Source organism: Lissotriton helveticus, chromosome 7 (genome assembly GCF_964261635.1).
Source record: "Lissotriton helveticus chromosome 7, aLisHel1.1, whole genome shotgun sequence".
NCBI classification, from domain to species: domain Eukaryota; kingdom Metazoa; phylum Chordata; class Amphibia; order Caudata; family Salamandridae; genus Lissotriton; species Lissotriton helveticus.
In genome coordinates, this window is record NC_136068.1 from 484,768,511 (window position 1) to 484,784,604 (window position 16,094).

At 50.4% G+C, this 16,094-nt stretch overlaps 1 protein-coding gene across 3 annotated transcripts in view; it reads left to right on the plus strand.

The window, feature by feature from the left end:
• The window catches only part of LOC144768654 (protein orai-2-like), a 58,299-nt gene that overhangs the window by 10,800 nt on the left and 31,405 nt on the right, over positions 1–16,094 (plus strand). The window contains exons 1-2 of one of the 3 annotated variants that reach the window (XM_078652471.1): positions 5,711–5,855; positions 10,481–10,774. The exons of 1 other annotated variant lie outside the window; for it this stretch is intronic. Coding sequence is in view for 1 of the 2 variants with exons in the window: in XM_078652469.1 (XP_078508595.1) it covers positions 10,481–10,774 (294 nt within the window). In the remaining variant the exon portion in view is untranslated. Of the gene's footprint in view, positions 1–5,710; positions 5,856–10,480; positions 10,775–16,094 lie in introns of those variants that run through there. One more of the 3 variants, XM_078652469.1, reaches the window with a different exon arrangement.

Here is a 16,094-nt window from a genome sequence, read left to right on the forward strand (position 1 = left end):
GTAGAGTGGTCGAGCAGTAAGGCAGTATCAGAGGACAGTGTTAAGAATTTGATGTACACACTCAGTCATCCAATGAATTCACACACTCCAGAACTGAATTCTAGGCCAATTGTTTTTGTACAAAAATATATACTGTTGTTTTATTTTGGGAACCAAGCAAGCCTGGCACAGGTAAGCATGAAATACTCTACAGTAATAAGTTACTGAATTTTTTACGTTACTTTTCTAACTCAGTGCTGGATACCTAGATTCGCGTTGTATGTAAGGGGTCCCAGACCAAAGCACAATTCTTATTTTAAAACACACATTATTTGGATGAATTCAGAAACACACTAAATGAAGGTGACCAGTGTTTTTAATATTCACTGCACCATTCAAGCAATCAATGTTTCTAACATTGATTGCTTGAATGGTGCAGTGAATATTAAAAACACTGGTCACCTTCATTTAGTGTGTTTCTGAATTCATCCAAATAATGTGTGTTTTAAAATAAGAATTGTGCTTTGGTCTGGGACCCCTTACATACAACGCAATTGATCACCCAGGTCCCACTGACTATATGGGTATAACCCCCCTTGTTACAGGATACCTAGATTCAGCACTAGGACATTTCCTGCAAACAGGTATGTAAATACGTTTTGGTTATTTGTGCGATTTTTAAAGAATATTTTTAGATTTCAAAACTCCACACTTGGAAACTTTTTGGAAGAAAATTGTCAATGTTATTCTATGGAGGAAAAACAGGTTGTCGGTTCACAGATAAGTTATCGACTGTGGGAGTTAAGGTTCTGGCGCTATACTCTGGGGTACCCCAGGGTCAGTGATGCACTCTTGTTACACTCTCAGCGGTACTAGGGCGGCCGGGTGCAGAGTGTAGAGGCCCAATGTTATCCAATGGGGGATGGGGGGCCTCCGGTTGGTGGGTGCTGGCAAGCAGGCCACTGGGTTGTGGGCAGAAAGCTCCTAGGGTTTAGGTCAGTGTAAATGGGTAAATAAAGTAGCACAAAAGGTGCACCCTCAGCGGCACTGAGGCAGCCGGGTGCAGAGTGCTGTTTCGACTTTGGGCGCCCTGTTGTTTCTAATAGAGAACCTCTGGTTTGTAAAAGCACTGCAGGCATGGAGACAAAGGACTTCTGGATATGACCACCACTTTGAGAGGTAAGTTGGGGGGTCGGTTAGGCACCGTTGGTTTGGGCACACAGAGCCGCGGGGTGTCGGGTGCAGGGGTGCCTTTTGGGGTTGGATCTTCTTACCAGCTCCTGGTGGAGGTTAGAGGGGCCTTCCGGATTTAGATTGCAGGAATCGGCTTGAGGCAGGTCAGGGGTCGCCGGATGTCGGTTCAGGAACGCCAGGGTGACCTCCTCGTGGTGTTTTTCCACTCGAGCTCGAGCCCTGTTCGGTGGGTGCAGAGTGGGCTGGATTCTCTGTTCCTGGCTGCTGCCAGAGGTTGCTATTGAACAAATCCGGGGTTCACGGGAGAAGCAGTCTTTGGAAGTGAAGGCAAGGCAGGTCCTCTGGGGTTTTTTAAGGTTGCTGGCTGCAGGACACACCGGGATTTCGCAGTAGCAGGTTCGAGGGGAGACCGGCCTGTAGGGCTCGGGCCAAGCCAGTGGGCGTCATCCTCTTGTAAGCTCTGCATGGCTCTTTGGTCCTTCTTCTTATCTTCTTTCTTGTCGTTTCTGGATATGAGGAAGCAAGGTCCAGGGTGTCTCCTAAATACTAGATTTAGGGGGTTACAGGTAGGTAGAGGGCAAGGACCCAAGGGATCCATTCCCTGGGGTGGGTACACTCCCTATTGTGCCACCCTCCAGTGGGAGGGGTCCTAAGCCTGTCCATGGTTGGTTGGGTCCTCCATCCTCAAGATGGCAGGAACTCTGGGTTGTGCTTCACCTCCCCTCCCCCACCTGAGGGGTGGAGTTGGCAGAGGTGGGCACACCTCTCTTCCTCACTTGTTTTTCCTGCCGGTTCTCCCGCCCAAAGTGGGGGACAGAAGCAGTGGGCACCAGTTGCTGAAAGCAGCAAGTGGTCTGGGGAAGCTCACAAAGGCGACATGCCTTTGAAGCTTCCCCTTTGTGAACCCTGCCCATCCTGGGGGAGGAGACTTGGCACCTCGTCCCAGGATGTGCATTGTTTCAGGCCACCGAGAGCAGCAGGGTCTCAACCCAGGAGTCAAGAAACATGTTGGTTGATGGCAGCCTAAACAGCCACTCAGTCGGGGCCTTAGAAGTGGGTTCGTTTTCAGGGGGCATCTCTGAGATACCCTCTGTGTGCATTTTTCATTAAATCCCACACTGGCATCAGTGTGGGTTCAATGTGCTGAGCAGTTTAATACCAAACTTCTCAGTTTTCAATGTAGTCATTATGGTGCTGTGGAGTTCGCAATGACAAACTCCCAGCACCATATACTCTTAATGGCAGCACTGCACTTACAATGTCTGAAAAAAGACTTAGACACTGTAGGGGTACAGGGCTCATGCACCTGTACCCTCACCACTGGTATACTGCACCCAACTAGAGGGGTGACTTATCTGTGTCAGGGCAGTGGGTTGTAGGCATGGCACACAGGGATGTGTGCCATGTGGACTCTTCACTTTTTTCGGCACCAAAACACGCAGCCTACAAAGGCAGTGTTTGCATGTAGTGGTACAGGACCTCTAAGGGGGCCCAATAAGTGCTACAGCCCTTAGAGGCCTTCTCTGGTCACAGTGCCCCGGGTACCTGTGGAACCATTTACCAGGGTCTGACCTGTGGCCAGAGATGCCATTTCTGGGAACCTGATTGGCAGGGACCCAGGGCACACCAAGTAAAAGTGCATCAGTAGCCTGGCAAAAAGTGTGGGGGGGTTACTGCAACAGAAACCCACTTTCCTACAAGTCGGCCTGTAGGCAGCCCATCTATGTGCGACTTCAACTTTCTTAAACAGAGAGCAAGAAAGATTGGGCAGCTTGCCGGTGATTGTTGGGACGCGACTCTACGGCAGATTTGCATGTTACCTTTTTCTGTCCCATCAGCGGGAATACATTCCCAGAAGTAGTTTTCAATGTCATAGCATCTCTTAAAAAACAGGTGAACTCTGAGGTGAGGTCCTACCTTGTTACTGTTGTTGAGAAAAGCCTTGCATTTTCTCCTGAAGTCTCAACATGTCTCGTTAGTAGCTGCCTCATTACTCTACAGGCTAGAGTACTGGAGCCGCTCGTATCTAGGACTGCCTGGTTGTTCTGTTAGTATCCATCCTACAAGTTCAATATTTTACTAGGAGAGCGTTCACGGAGTTCCAGATGTTAGATCATGGATTCAATGGCCAAACAGGGCTCCATTGGCTAGACATTGAGTAAAGAATACAATTTAAATGTCTTTCTCTTCATTACAAGATCTTCCACACCCTCGATCCCTTCTTTGTAAGGATCTTCCGTAGGGTCTTCCATCTCTCTGCAGTCCCTTGTTTCCAAAGTGAACTCATCTCGAGCTGGGCACAGCGGTGCCCAATTCTTGGTACCCAAGATGTGTGACGAACTGCTGCTGAAGATGTGGAAAACTGAGTATCTCTGAACCATACATCACAACTGCCTATGCAACAAAAAGCACAGATGTTTGTTGGTCTGTATGCCTAGGTGCTTGTATGTCCTCTTGTGTGTATGAGACACATGTTTGTATGTTTTTCTACGTACGTAGTTGTTTGTTTGTCGGTGCGCGTGGACACCTTCATGTGTGTCGATTGGTGACCCTTGGTAATTTGTGCTTCAAGCTTTATAACGTTGTGTATCTGAAGAGGCTATTTTAACTTGTTGGTAGTCTCATCAGCGATGATGGAATCAGATCTCCATTATGCTCTTTCTAGTAGTTCTGTAGCTCACTAGTAGGAGGTTTGAATAGTTACCCACTCTCCTCACTAGATCTGCTATATTGTTAACAGGACAGTTCAACTTCATTCAGCATCACTCCCATACACTGAATTGGCCAGTGTCCTTATATCCCAGCATTGCTGCTATGCCCTATGTCGGAGACTGTTGCACTTCTTATCAGGGCAGCTAAGGGTTTAGTGGGGCACTAGTTGCGATGGTTAGCAGGGCTCTTACATCCTAATTGGGAGAGCATGGGTACGTTTTGTAGGTTTGCTGTGTGGTACCTGGGCCATTTGTGAGTATGTTTAAATAGGGTTGCTGCCCCTTTAAATGGACAGTACCTGCACTTCATCGCTGCTCTATTATATCTTCAGCGGGACAGTTCCGGCTCTTCCAGCAGGAATAATGCTCTGGAAGAATGAAAACCTTGTAACTAAAGAGCCTTCACACTCAAGCTGGAAATCTACTCTGTGCAATGGTTCATCTTTTGAGTGGTGCAGAACCAGTAGTGTAGCAGTATGTGATGGCTCTAGTGCAAGGAAGAACGTGGCCCCTGGCTTCTGTTCCAATGATAAAATACAGCAATAATTAGGGTTCAGTGGGCCCCGGTGAGCTGCACCAATGGACGATACTGCCCTGCGAAGAAACCATGGCGCACACAGTGGCACTGCACGAGCGGTCAGAACTGTATGGAGCCAGGTGCAGTGCAAGGGGTTCTGGAACTTCCCCATGAATCTGCTGCAGTTCCTTCCGTTGTTGTGATGCACGTGTTGATCCCAGCATTATGCATTGTACCTACTGGGCCACAGTGCCCAACTGCCACTGATGATGAGGAAAACTAAGAATTGCATGACTTTAGGAAAGTCATTAAAACAGTCTGTCCTTGTTTCAAGAGAAGTCCAAGCTGGTGTAGTGTGGCCCTGCCGCATGTATTTTTGGAAGCTTGTATTTTAGGCAGGATGTAGAACTTGCCAGCTGATGCCTGAGATTTTTGGTAACTTGCCTATATTAGGTCATTTTCCGTTTGTCCGGCTTGTGTTTTTTTTTTTTACATTGCTTTCGAGTTCTTTCGGGTATTGTTTGTTTAAGCAACCTAGAGTAGCGCCCACGCGTCTGTGTAAGCCTTCTCCTTGTTTGATGTTCTGATTGCTATCTCGTAGACTGTAACACTTGGCCCTTTTTAGGTCTCGCCTGAGCCAATGCGCTTGCGCATTGCTCCGGCGAGATTATAGTAAGGGGAAAAGAACAGTCTACCAAAACAGCGGATTAGACACAGTTCATGTGATCTATGCGCGTGCACAGCGCCAGCCACGTCACACACCACCATTTGTCTGTGCCCCGCATCAGACTTCAAAGGAATGAGCTCCCGCTCCCCCGCCCCCCCAGCAATGCTGAGAGCTTGTTTAGCTTGCTACTCCTTGCCCTCTGGTCTCAGCCTGCTCTCCCGTGTGCTTGCATCTTCCTTCCTTGCCCCTGGGTGTTTTCCGTGTTCTCCCATTCAGTGCCTTCTCGACCCCGTACTTGATTGCTGTCCAAGCCCCAGCCCTCGCTGCCTCTATCATTATACACTTTCCCTGTGTTTTCCTGTTTCCCCTTGCTTTTTCCCGGCTCCATCATTCTGTGCTTTGATAAACTGAAAGCGCTTTGTAGCACTGTAAGGACGGCGTCCTTACCCGACGGGAATGGTGGCGCCCGCCCCATACTGACGTCTCGTTTCCGGCTTCTCCACAGAGCCCCGAGTGGGAACACGGATATGCCTCTGACGGCGAGCGCGAGGATGATGGGCCCTTTAAGTGGGCGTCACCATAAGAGGGAGAGGAAGTCCGGTATACAGGGTGTGGAGACACCCCAAGGAGGAAGGCGGAACCAGCGGAGACGCAGAGAGCAGACGGAACCCGGAGCATCGTTGTCGGAGAAGCCCAAGACGAAACAGAACCACGAGGAGAGCCAGGAGGCCAACGACCCTGCGGATCGCCGTGCCACACTCCCGAGGGAGGAGTGTGGCTGACACAGGTACGGCGGCGTTTGGCGAGCTGGATAGGCAAGCGTACCACTAGCGCCTAAAAGTCACCGCGCATACCGCTCTTGCTGCATCCTACCCCTTGTCCTTTTCCCTACCCTCCTTGTCCTTCCCTCCCGACTCCAACCACACGAAGCACGCCCCTTTGTACATTTGAATCACGCGGTGTTATCCCGTCACCCCCTGGGCCCCCTGGTGCAAACCCAGTTGAGGATTGTGTCCTAACGGCTTTCCGCCCTGTTGGTCTTCTCTATTGCATGTGGCGAGACCCCTGGTGCCCGAGGAGAAGAACCAGCTACCCAAGCCGGACCCTCAGACGAGCAGCGCCACGGACCCCAGTGCATTCGCCCGGGAGAGACTAACTTTCAGGACTAGAAAGACGTTTGTCACCAAACCATTGAGAGGATTAAAAATAAAACCTTCCTTAAACCCTACAGCCAGTGTCACGGTCGTCCCTTCACCCACGTCAACACTGGTGTCAGAAGTGGGATCCTCCCCTCCCAAAACGACCATGGCAATGGAACAAGTGATTCAAACGCTCATTGATGGACAACAAAAACTTGAGTGGGCTATAGGACAGCAAGTAAGCACAGCTGATGCTGACCGGGACTTGTTCAGAACGTCTATGGCACAACAACTGGACACTATCCACAAGGTTATACAAACACCCGTTTCGTCGTCTACGCTGGATAGAAGACCCATAGGCCCACACCCGTCAGGGGTCGCCTTACAAAAATACGTGAACGGTGAAGATCCCGACGCCTTCCTATTAAATTTTGAACGCGCAGCGAGAGCCTGTGGATGGCCTGAAGAGAAGTGGCCTTTCTTTTTGGCTCCGCTGCTTTCAGGAGAGGCCCAAACCGCCTACCAGGTGGCTAATCATACCGGAACGTCCTCATATGCTGATATCAAAGCTGTGATTTTAGATCACCTAGGGATGGATGCAGAGGCATACCGTCTACGGTTTAGAAAAGAGAAGGGCATACCAGGCGAGAATCCAAAGACCATGTATCTGAGAGTAAAAATGGCTGCCGAAAAATGGCTCAGGCCAGATACCCGGAGCAAAGAAGAGGTCATGACCAGTATCATCCTAGAACAGTTCATGGAAGTGCTACCATACGGCACACAGAGGTGGTTGAGACAACACCCCGGATTAACGGCAGCCCAAGCCATAGAGATGGCAGCCAACTATAACAGAGCCGCACCCCGGTCATTTCCTTGGGATAGTGAAAAAACCACCAAGGCCATAACACCTACGTCCAAACCTGAGAAAAAAAAAACTGTACCCGAACCAATCAGACCACGCCCTTTTAAACCGGAAGGACCCCCTAATAAGGGACCACAGTGCTACGAGTGTGGTGAATGGGGCCACATAGCACGAATGTGCCCCCATCGAAGACCCCCCGACGAACCAATGGAGGTCGGCTACATCCCGCGGGCAGTCCTGTACACCGCAGAAATGGGTCCATCCTACTACGTTCAGGTACGAGTCAACCAGAAAGTAGTGAAAGCCTTACTTGATTCGGGGTGTCGCCAATCGGTGGTTCAGGAACGCCTTTTACACCCCGACCAGATAGGCCAAGAAGGGACTGTTCTTATCAGGTGCGTCCATGGAGATGTCAAGCCCTATCCCATGGCCCGTATAACCATCCATCCCATAGGTAGAGAGCCGTGCTCAGTGAAGGTGGGGGTAGTAAGGTCTTTGCCCGAAGAGTTAATACTAGGGGTAGACAACCCAGACTTCCTGTCCTTGTTCAAGAGGGAGTTAAAAAACAATACTGCGGAAGCTTACTTGTCGGTAGATCCCTGGGTAATAGATAGAGGGTTTAAGTTCGCACAAGCCAATGACCCCTCTCTCTTAAACGCTTGGGAAGCAGCACACTACGCTCAAAACTCGCCATCACAGAGTTACCCCAGGTTCAGGATCGAAAACGACCTGCTCTACAGGGAAAGTAAAGAGGGAGAACCCACCCAACTAGTGGTACCCAAGGAATTCAGAGAACAGATTCTCTTTTATGCCCACACACACCTTACAGCTGGGCATAGCGGCAGCGAGAAAACCACTCAGAACATTGTACGTCTCTTTTTCTGGCCTGGGATATACAAAGAGGCAGACACCTACTGTAAACAGTGTGAGGTGTGCCAGAAAAGGAACTTGACTCGACCACCCGCGGTACCCCTGCAACCCCTGCCAATAATCGGTAATCCCTGGGATAGGGTAGGCATGGACCTGATAGGGCCCCTACCACGTACATCACGTGGCCATACCTACGCGCTGGTGGTCGTTGATTACAACACTAGATTCCCTGAGGCCTTTGCCCTCAGTACTCCGACTACCAAGAACGTAGCGGACAAGTTGGTGGAGTTATTTTCAAGGGTAGGCTTCCCTCGCGAGATACTCACGGACCAGGGAACGCCATTCGTTTCCCGGATGATGAACGAGGTGTGTAAAACACTCGATCTACACCACATCCGAACATCCGCCTATCATCCTCAGACGGATGGCCTCGTGGAGAGGTATAATAGGACCCTAAAAACAACCCTGAAGAAACTATTACATACTGAGAATAAGGATTGGGACAGAGTGCTACCCCTAGCGTTGTATGTGATAAGAGCCCAGGTACAAAGCAGTCTAGGGTTTTCCCCATTCGAACTACTCTATGGCCGTCAACCACGGTCTCTGTTAGAGATTACTAGAGAAGCCTGGGAGAACGAAGGAGCTGCTGAACAGAGAAACCTGTTGGAGTATACCCAGCAGTTAAGGTCAAGGTTGGGCAAGTTGAGGGACTTAGCCTATTCGAATCTGGAAAGAGCCCAAGCCGCTCAAAAACGGCATTATGATAAAGGAAAAAAATGGAGGACCCTAGAAAAGGGAGACTGGGCTCTGGTACTGCTACCGTCATCCACCCAAAAGTTTCGGAGTGAGTGGAAAGGTCCCTATAAAGTAGTAGAAACCTACGGGCGTACCACATACGGCCTACAAATGACCCAGAACAGGAGACAAACCTTCCACATTAATCTCCTTAAAAAATGGATTGGGCCGTATCCCCGTCCGGCTAACTTGACCTTTCCTGAAGACAGGAGCGGGTCTACCCTGGAACAACTACCAGTGAACCCAGACTTATCGGAGGCGGAACGAGGAGAGCTGCTGTCAACTCTACTGCCCTTTTCCCCTATCTTTTCGGACACCCCTGGGTGTACCCATATGGCAGAGCATCAAATACACACCAAAGCGGGGCAGGTAATAAAACAAAGACCATACCGCATCCCAGCTGCAAAAAGGGCGGACGTAAAGAGGGAGGTGCAGGACATGCTTCGACTTGGGGTGATAAGACCTTCCCAGAGCAGTTGGTCCTCCCCCATAGTCATGGTCCCCAAACCCGACGGGTCTACCCGTTTTTGTATGGACTTCAGGGCCCTTAACGCTGTGTCGTCATTTGACGCCTTTCCAATACCACGGGTGGATGAACTCATAGAGCGGATAGGGGATGCACATTACATTACCACCCTGGACCTGACCAAGGGGTATTGGCAGGTGCCCCTCAAGGAGGAAGATCGCCACAAAACGGCCTTTGCTACCGAAGACGGGCTCTATGAATTCACTGTCTTACCGTTTGGCCTCCATGGAGCCCCTGCTACCTTTCAGCGGCTAATGAACAGGGTACTGGCCAACCACACCACCTACAGTTCGGTGTACCTGGATGATATAGTCATCTTCAGTACATCATGGAAAGACCATCTGGTACACGTATCCAAAGTCTTGACCGCTTTACGGGCAGCCGGACTCCATGTGAACGCAAAAAAATCAAGAGCCGCATTTCCAAAGGTGAAGTACTTGGGGTTCATGCTGGGCGAGGGAGTCATAGCCCCGCAGGAGGAAAAAATCAAAGCCATAACTGGTACTCCTTTTCCCGCCACAAAAAGGGAGTTGCGTGCCTTTTTAGGCCTCATAGGGTACTATAGGAGATTCATCAAGAACTTTGCAGTCCTTTCAAGTCCCTTGACAGACCTTCTGCAGAAACACGTAAAGAATGCTCTGCCAACTCCTCCATCGGAAGCAGCCCTCAATGCTTTCCAGACCCTAAAGACAGCCCTCACCACAAGCCCGGTGCTCTTACCGCCGAATTTTGAGAAATCCTTTTCCCTGGCCACTGATGCCTCTGACACTGGCATTGGGGCTGTACTGTCCCAGGAGGGGGATGACGGGGTGGAACATCCCATACTCTATGTCAGCAGAAAACTCCACCCCAGGGAACAGAAATACCCCACGGTAGAAAAAGAGTGCCTGGCCATCCGGTGGGCAATTGACAAACTACGGTATTACTTAGAAGGGAAAGCTTTTGTCCTGTACTCAGACCACGCACCCCTACAGTGGATGCAAAGAAACCGAACCCAGAATGCTAGGATCTTACGGTGGTTTCTCTTCCTGCAACCCTTTGCCTTCAAAGTTGTACATCGGAAGGGTGCAGACAATGGGAATGCCGATTTCCTCTCCAGGATGCCTATGCTCCCCGATCGGGAGAATCCAGGGGGGGAGGAATGTAAGGACGGCGTCCTTACCCGACGGGAATGGTGGCGCCCGCCCCATACTGACGTCTCGTTTCCGGCTTCTCCACAGAGCCCCGAGTGGGAACACGGATATGCCTCTGACGGCGAGCGCGAGGACGATGGGCCCTTTAAGTGGGCGTCACCATACGAGGGAGAGGAAGTCCGGTATACAGGGTGTGGAGACACCCCAAGGAGGGAGGCGGAACCAGCGGAGACGGAGAATCGGGACGGGAGAGCAGACGGAACCCGGAGCATCGTTGTCGGAGAAGCCCAAGACGAAACAGAACCACGAGGAGAGCCAGGAGGCCAACGACCCTGCGGATCGCCGTGCCACACTCCCGAGGGAGGAGTGTGGCTGACACAGGTACGGCTGCGTTTGGCGAGCTGGATAGGCAAGCGTACCACTAGCGCCTAAAAGTCACCGCGCATACCGCTCTTGCTGCATCCTACCCCTTGTCCTTTTCCCTACCCTCCTTGTCCTTCCCTCCCGACTCCAACCACACGAAGCAAGCCCCTTTGTACATTTGAATCACGCGGTGTTATCCCGTCACCCCCTGGGCCCCCTGGTGCAAACCCAGTTGAGGATTGTGTCCTAACGGCTTTCCGCCCTGTTGGTCTTCTCTATTGCATGTGGCGAGACCCCTGGTGCCCGAGGAGAAGAACCAGCTACCCAAGCCGGACCCTCAGACGAGCAGCGCCACGGACCCCAGTGCATTCGCCCGGGAGAGACTAACTTTCAGGACTAGAAAGACGTTTGTCACCAAACCATTGAGAGGATTAAAAATAAAACCTTCCTTAAACCCTACAGCCAGTGTCACGGTCGTCCCTTCACCCACGTCAACAAGCACTCAACCCTGCGTGTTCTTAGCTTCAGTATTTGTGCTTCTGCACCACATCACTCATGGACACCAGCACATGACTCAGGGGCACCACCACATGACTCAGGGGCACCACCACATGACTCAGGGGCACCACCACATGACTCAGGGGCACCACCACATGACTCAGGGGCACCACCACATGACTCAGGGGCACCACCACATCACTCACGGGCACCACCACATGACTCGGGGACACCTCCACATGACTCAGGGACACCTCCACATGACTCAGGGACACCACCACATGACTCAGGGACACCACCACATGACTCAGGGGCACCACCACATGACTCAGGGGCACCACCACATGACTCAGGGGCACCACCACATGACTCAGGGGCACCACCACATGACTCAGGGGCACCACCACATGACTCAGGGGCACCACCACATGACTCAGGGGCACCACCACATGACTCAGGGGCACCACCACATCACTCAGGGACACCACCACATCACTCAGGGACACCACCACATCACTCAGGGACACCACCACATCACTCAGGGACACCACCACATCACCCAGGGACACCCACATCACTCAGGGACACCACCACATCACTCAGGGGCACCACCACATCACTCAGGGGCACCACCACATCACTCAGGGGCACCACCACATCACTCAGGGGCTCCACCACATCACTCAGGGGCTCCACCACATCACTCAGGGGCTCCACCACATCACTCAGGGGCTCCACCACATCACTCAGGGGCACCACCACATCACTCAGGGGCACCGACACCACCACATCACTCAGGGACACCACCACATCACTCAGGGGCACCACCACATCACTCAGGGGCACCACCACATCACTCAGGGGCACCACCACATCACTCAGGGGCACCACCACATCACTCAGGGACACCACCACATCACTTAGGGGCACCACCACATCACTCCGGGGCATCACTCACGGGCACCACCACATCACTCTGGGGCACCACCACATCACTTAGGACCACCACCACATCACTCCGGGGCACCACTCACCGGCATCACCACATCACTCAGGGACACCACCACATCACTCCGGGGCACCACTCACGGGCACCACCACAACACTCTGGGGCACCACCACATCACTCTGGGACACCACCACATCACTCTGGGACACCACCACATCACTCTGGGACACCACCACATCACTCTGGGACACCACCACATCACTCAGGGGCATCACTGAGGGGCACCACCACATCACTAAGGAGCACCACTCACGGGCACCACCACATCACTCAGGGATACCACCACATCACTCGGGGACACCACCACATCACTCGGGGACACCACCACATCACTCGGGGACACCACCACATCACTCGGGGACACCACCACATCACTCTGGGACACCACCACATCACTCAGGGGCATCACTGAGGGGCACCACCACATCACTAAGGAGCACCACTCACGGGCACCACCACATCACTCAGGGACACCACCACATCACTCGGGGACACCACCACATCACTCGGGGACACCACCACATCACTCGGGGACACCACCACATCACTCTGGGACACCACCACATCACTCAGCCTAACCACACCAGCACTCTCCTTGTTTGCTACCAATAAGCATTGCCATAGCCAATGGGACTCGCATTAGGAAAGCGTAAGCTATTGGCTTTGTGAATAACAATGCTGTTAATTTATATATTTTCAAAGCCACCACATATTTAAAAAAATTGTCATTTACAATACCAATAGCTCACACTTTCCTAATGCGAGACCTATTACATTGCAAATGCTTGTTTAGGTCTCTCCTGAACCAGCGCATGCAGTGCTCTGGCGAGACATTTAGTGAGTGGGCCGTAAAAAGCCGACCACAGCTTTTTGGTGTGGCATAGAGTGTGCGGTTACGCACACAGGCACGAGCAGAGGCGCCATCTGGCTTTCCTCTCGCTCTCCCAAGCGGGCGTGCCTCTCTCCGCCTCTCTGTCTTGCTTGCGATTTAATTCCCTCCCTCACCATACTTCCCTCTCACACTTGGCGCCTGCACTTTGCCCTTCCTCCTCCCCCACCACAGAGCGCGTCTTGTATGTTGGCCCCCTTCGACTCCACTCTGCTGGCCGCCATATCCGTCCTTCCTCCCTCTCATGAAACCACCTTTACCCCTCATTCTTTTATCTTATTAAAGTTAAGATAAGCGTAGGGATGACGCTGACACCGCCACGACATTTATCATCCATTTTGCAGAACGGTCCTCTTTCATCTGATGGGCTGTTACGTTCTCTTCCAGAAGTATTTCGGTTTGATGCACCATATCTGCACTGCTCATGCGAGGCTGTTTACAAAGTGCACTCCCTTATTTCATGTGCTGCGTCGCAATCCGGGGGCTCCTTTGTGATTACAGGGGATGGATTCAGACTGTCATCGTCTCGTGCAGCATCAGCCGTGTTTTCACTTGCAAAAGGCAAAGTGAAAACCGTCATTTATTTTGGGACGAGCAATCCAAGATGTTTTGCTTGGACGCAGGACCTGCAGCCGGTTGCCGGGCATTCCTGGCTGCTTTGCTTTCATTGGCCACTTGAGTTTTACCCTTAATTTAATTTTCTTAATTTGGGCTTAAAAACAATATACTAACACTTTGATTTTGTTTTAAATAGCAGTCGCCTGCACCCTCTACTAATGTACTGCAAATTCTGCAAGCCAACTTCAAAAAGCAATTAAGCTGTCCGAGACGAAAACAGAATCTTTTTGCTTTATAGCCACAATCATTTTTCATCTGTTAAATTGTTGCCACAGCTGACATTAAGATGGGACTTGTCCAGTTGCACGCCTACACCACAGTATCACACAGGGCCAACACTGCATCACTCAACAACACCACAGCATCACTCAGCACCACCACAGCATCACTCAGCACCACAACAGCATCACTCAGGGACCCAACCATATCACTCAGCGCCACCACAGCATCAGTCAGCACCACCACAGCATCACTCAGCACCACCACAGCATCACTCAGCACCACCACAGCATCACTCAGCACCACCACAGCATCAGTCAGCACCACCACATCATTACTCTGCACCACCACATCATTACTCTGCACCACCACAGCATCACTCAGGGACAACAAGCATCATTCACCTTCACCACAACATCACTCTGCAGCTCCACAGCATCAATCAGCATCACTCAGGGCCAGCACAGCTTTACTCAACGCCACCACATCATCACTCGGCACCACCACAGCATCACTCAGGTACACCACAGCATCACTCAGTACCACCACAGCATAACTATATGCTACCACCGCATTACTCTGCAGCGCCACAGCATCAATCAGCAGCGCCACAGCATCAGTCAGCATCACCACAGCATCACTCACGGCCAGCACAGCATCACTCAAGAACAGCACAGCTTCACTCAATGCCACTACAATATAACTCAGGGGCAGCACAGCATCACTAAACTACACCACAGCATCACTCAGTGTTACTTACACTTTTTAATTACAACTTCTCAGCATGCTGCACAGCAGCCACACTGCTCTACTGCACAGCTTGCAAACATTGGCAAAATCAATAGCTCTACCTAAACACTTACAAGGCCCCCCAATGCATAGCCGATAGGTCTCGCCTTTAGGACATTATAAGTGTTTAGTTATCCAGCACAATATCCTTAATTAAATAACATCAAGTGTTGCATAGCTAAACACGTACAAGGTCCCAAAAGCGAGAGCTATTGGCTATGCCAATGCTTGTTTATTAATTGCCTCTTGATTTATGTAATAAATAGGTAGACAAATGTCCGCGAACGGATCGGGGGAAAAGACGAAGCCTTAGACACTTTTATTATTTTTCCCTTTTTCTTCAAACTTGTTAGTGCTACATTTGTGTTTTTTGTTTTTTAGTATAAGCAACATCGTAATAAAGCATATTCTGCATTATGTTTTTTTTTTGTCAGGACAATCAAGTGTTAACATGATTTTCAAAAGCGCAACTCTATCCCTAGGGGTGTCGGTACACTTTAAAAATAACAAGTAGCGAAGACAAGTAACCAAGAGTCCATAGCCTCGGGAATACACTGAAACACGAGAGAAAGCAATAAAGCGAAACTAAGGGACAACGCATTTCATTTTCAAAAGTATAAAAGCACTTTAGCAGCTACAGCGGGGCGGGGTTCTTTATGGGACTTTTTTGACAGGAACTCAACAGACAGAACAGCAGAAATATTGAATGGAAGAAAGGGTGAAAGAAAGGTAGCATATCTGATTGGGGGGATGTATGAGTGCGTGAAAGGCTGAGTGGAAGGATGGCAGAAATTTGAGTGTAGATGAATGAATGGCTTTGATGGAGGTGTAAGTTAAATGGGTGTGTGAACGGATTGATGGAATGGGTAACGATTGAATGGTTGATGGGAGAATGAATGGATGACAGAATGTAAAGGTGAAATAGTGGATAGCATCTGGTAGATGGAAGGGTGAAAGGATAAATGGATAGATGATGAATGAAATAGACAAGGGAGCTCTTCTAACGAGGTTTGGGCTCACTTCCTTCGTTGTCTTGCTGCCATCAAAGCTTTAGTTCCAATGGAGGGTATTTTATTTTTCTAGCTTCTGCCTTGGCTGTCAGTTACAAAGAACACAATTTACATTCATCTGTTGAGTGGAAAGAGGCGATTTAATTGTACACAAGTAAAGTTTTAAGTTTTATTTTTAATGACCAATGCTTTACAGGCATCTCACGACTTAATGCAGTGAGTTTTAAAGAAAAAGATTTATGGATGGGATTAGAATCTTAGTTTTGAGACGAAATGTTTATCTGCTTCTGAAGCTTTTCACCCCTT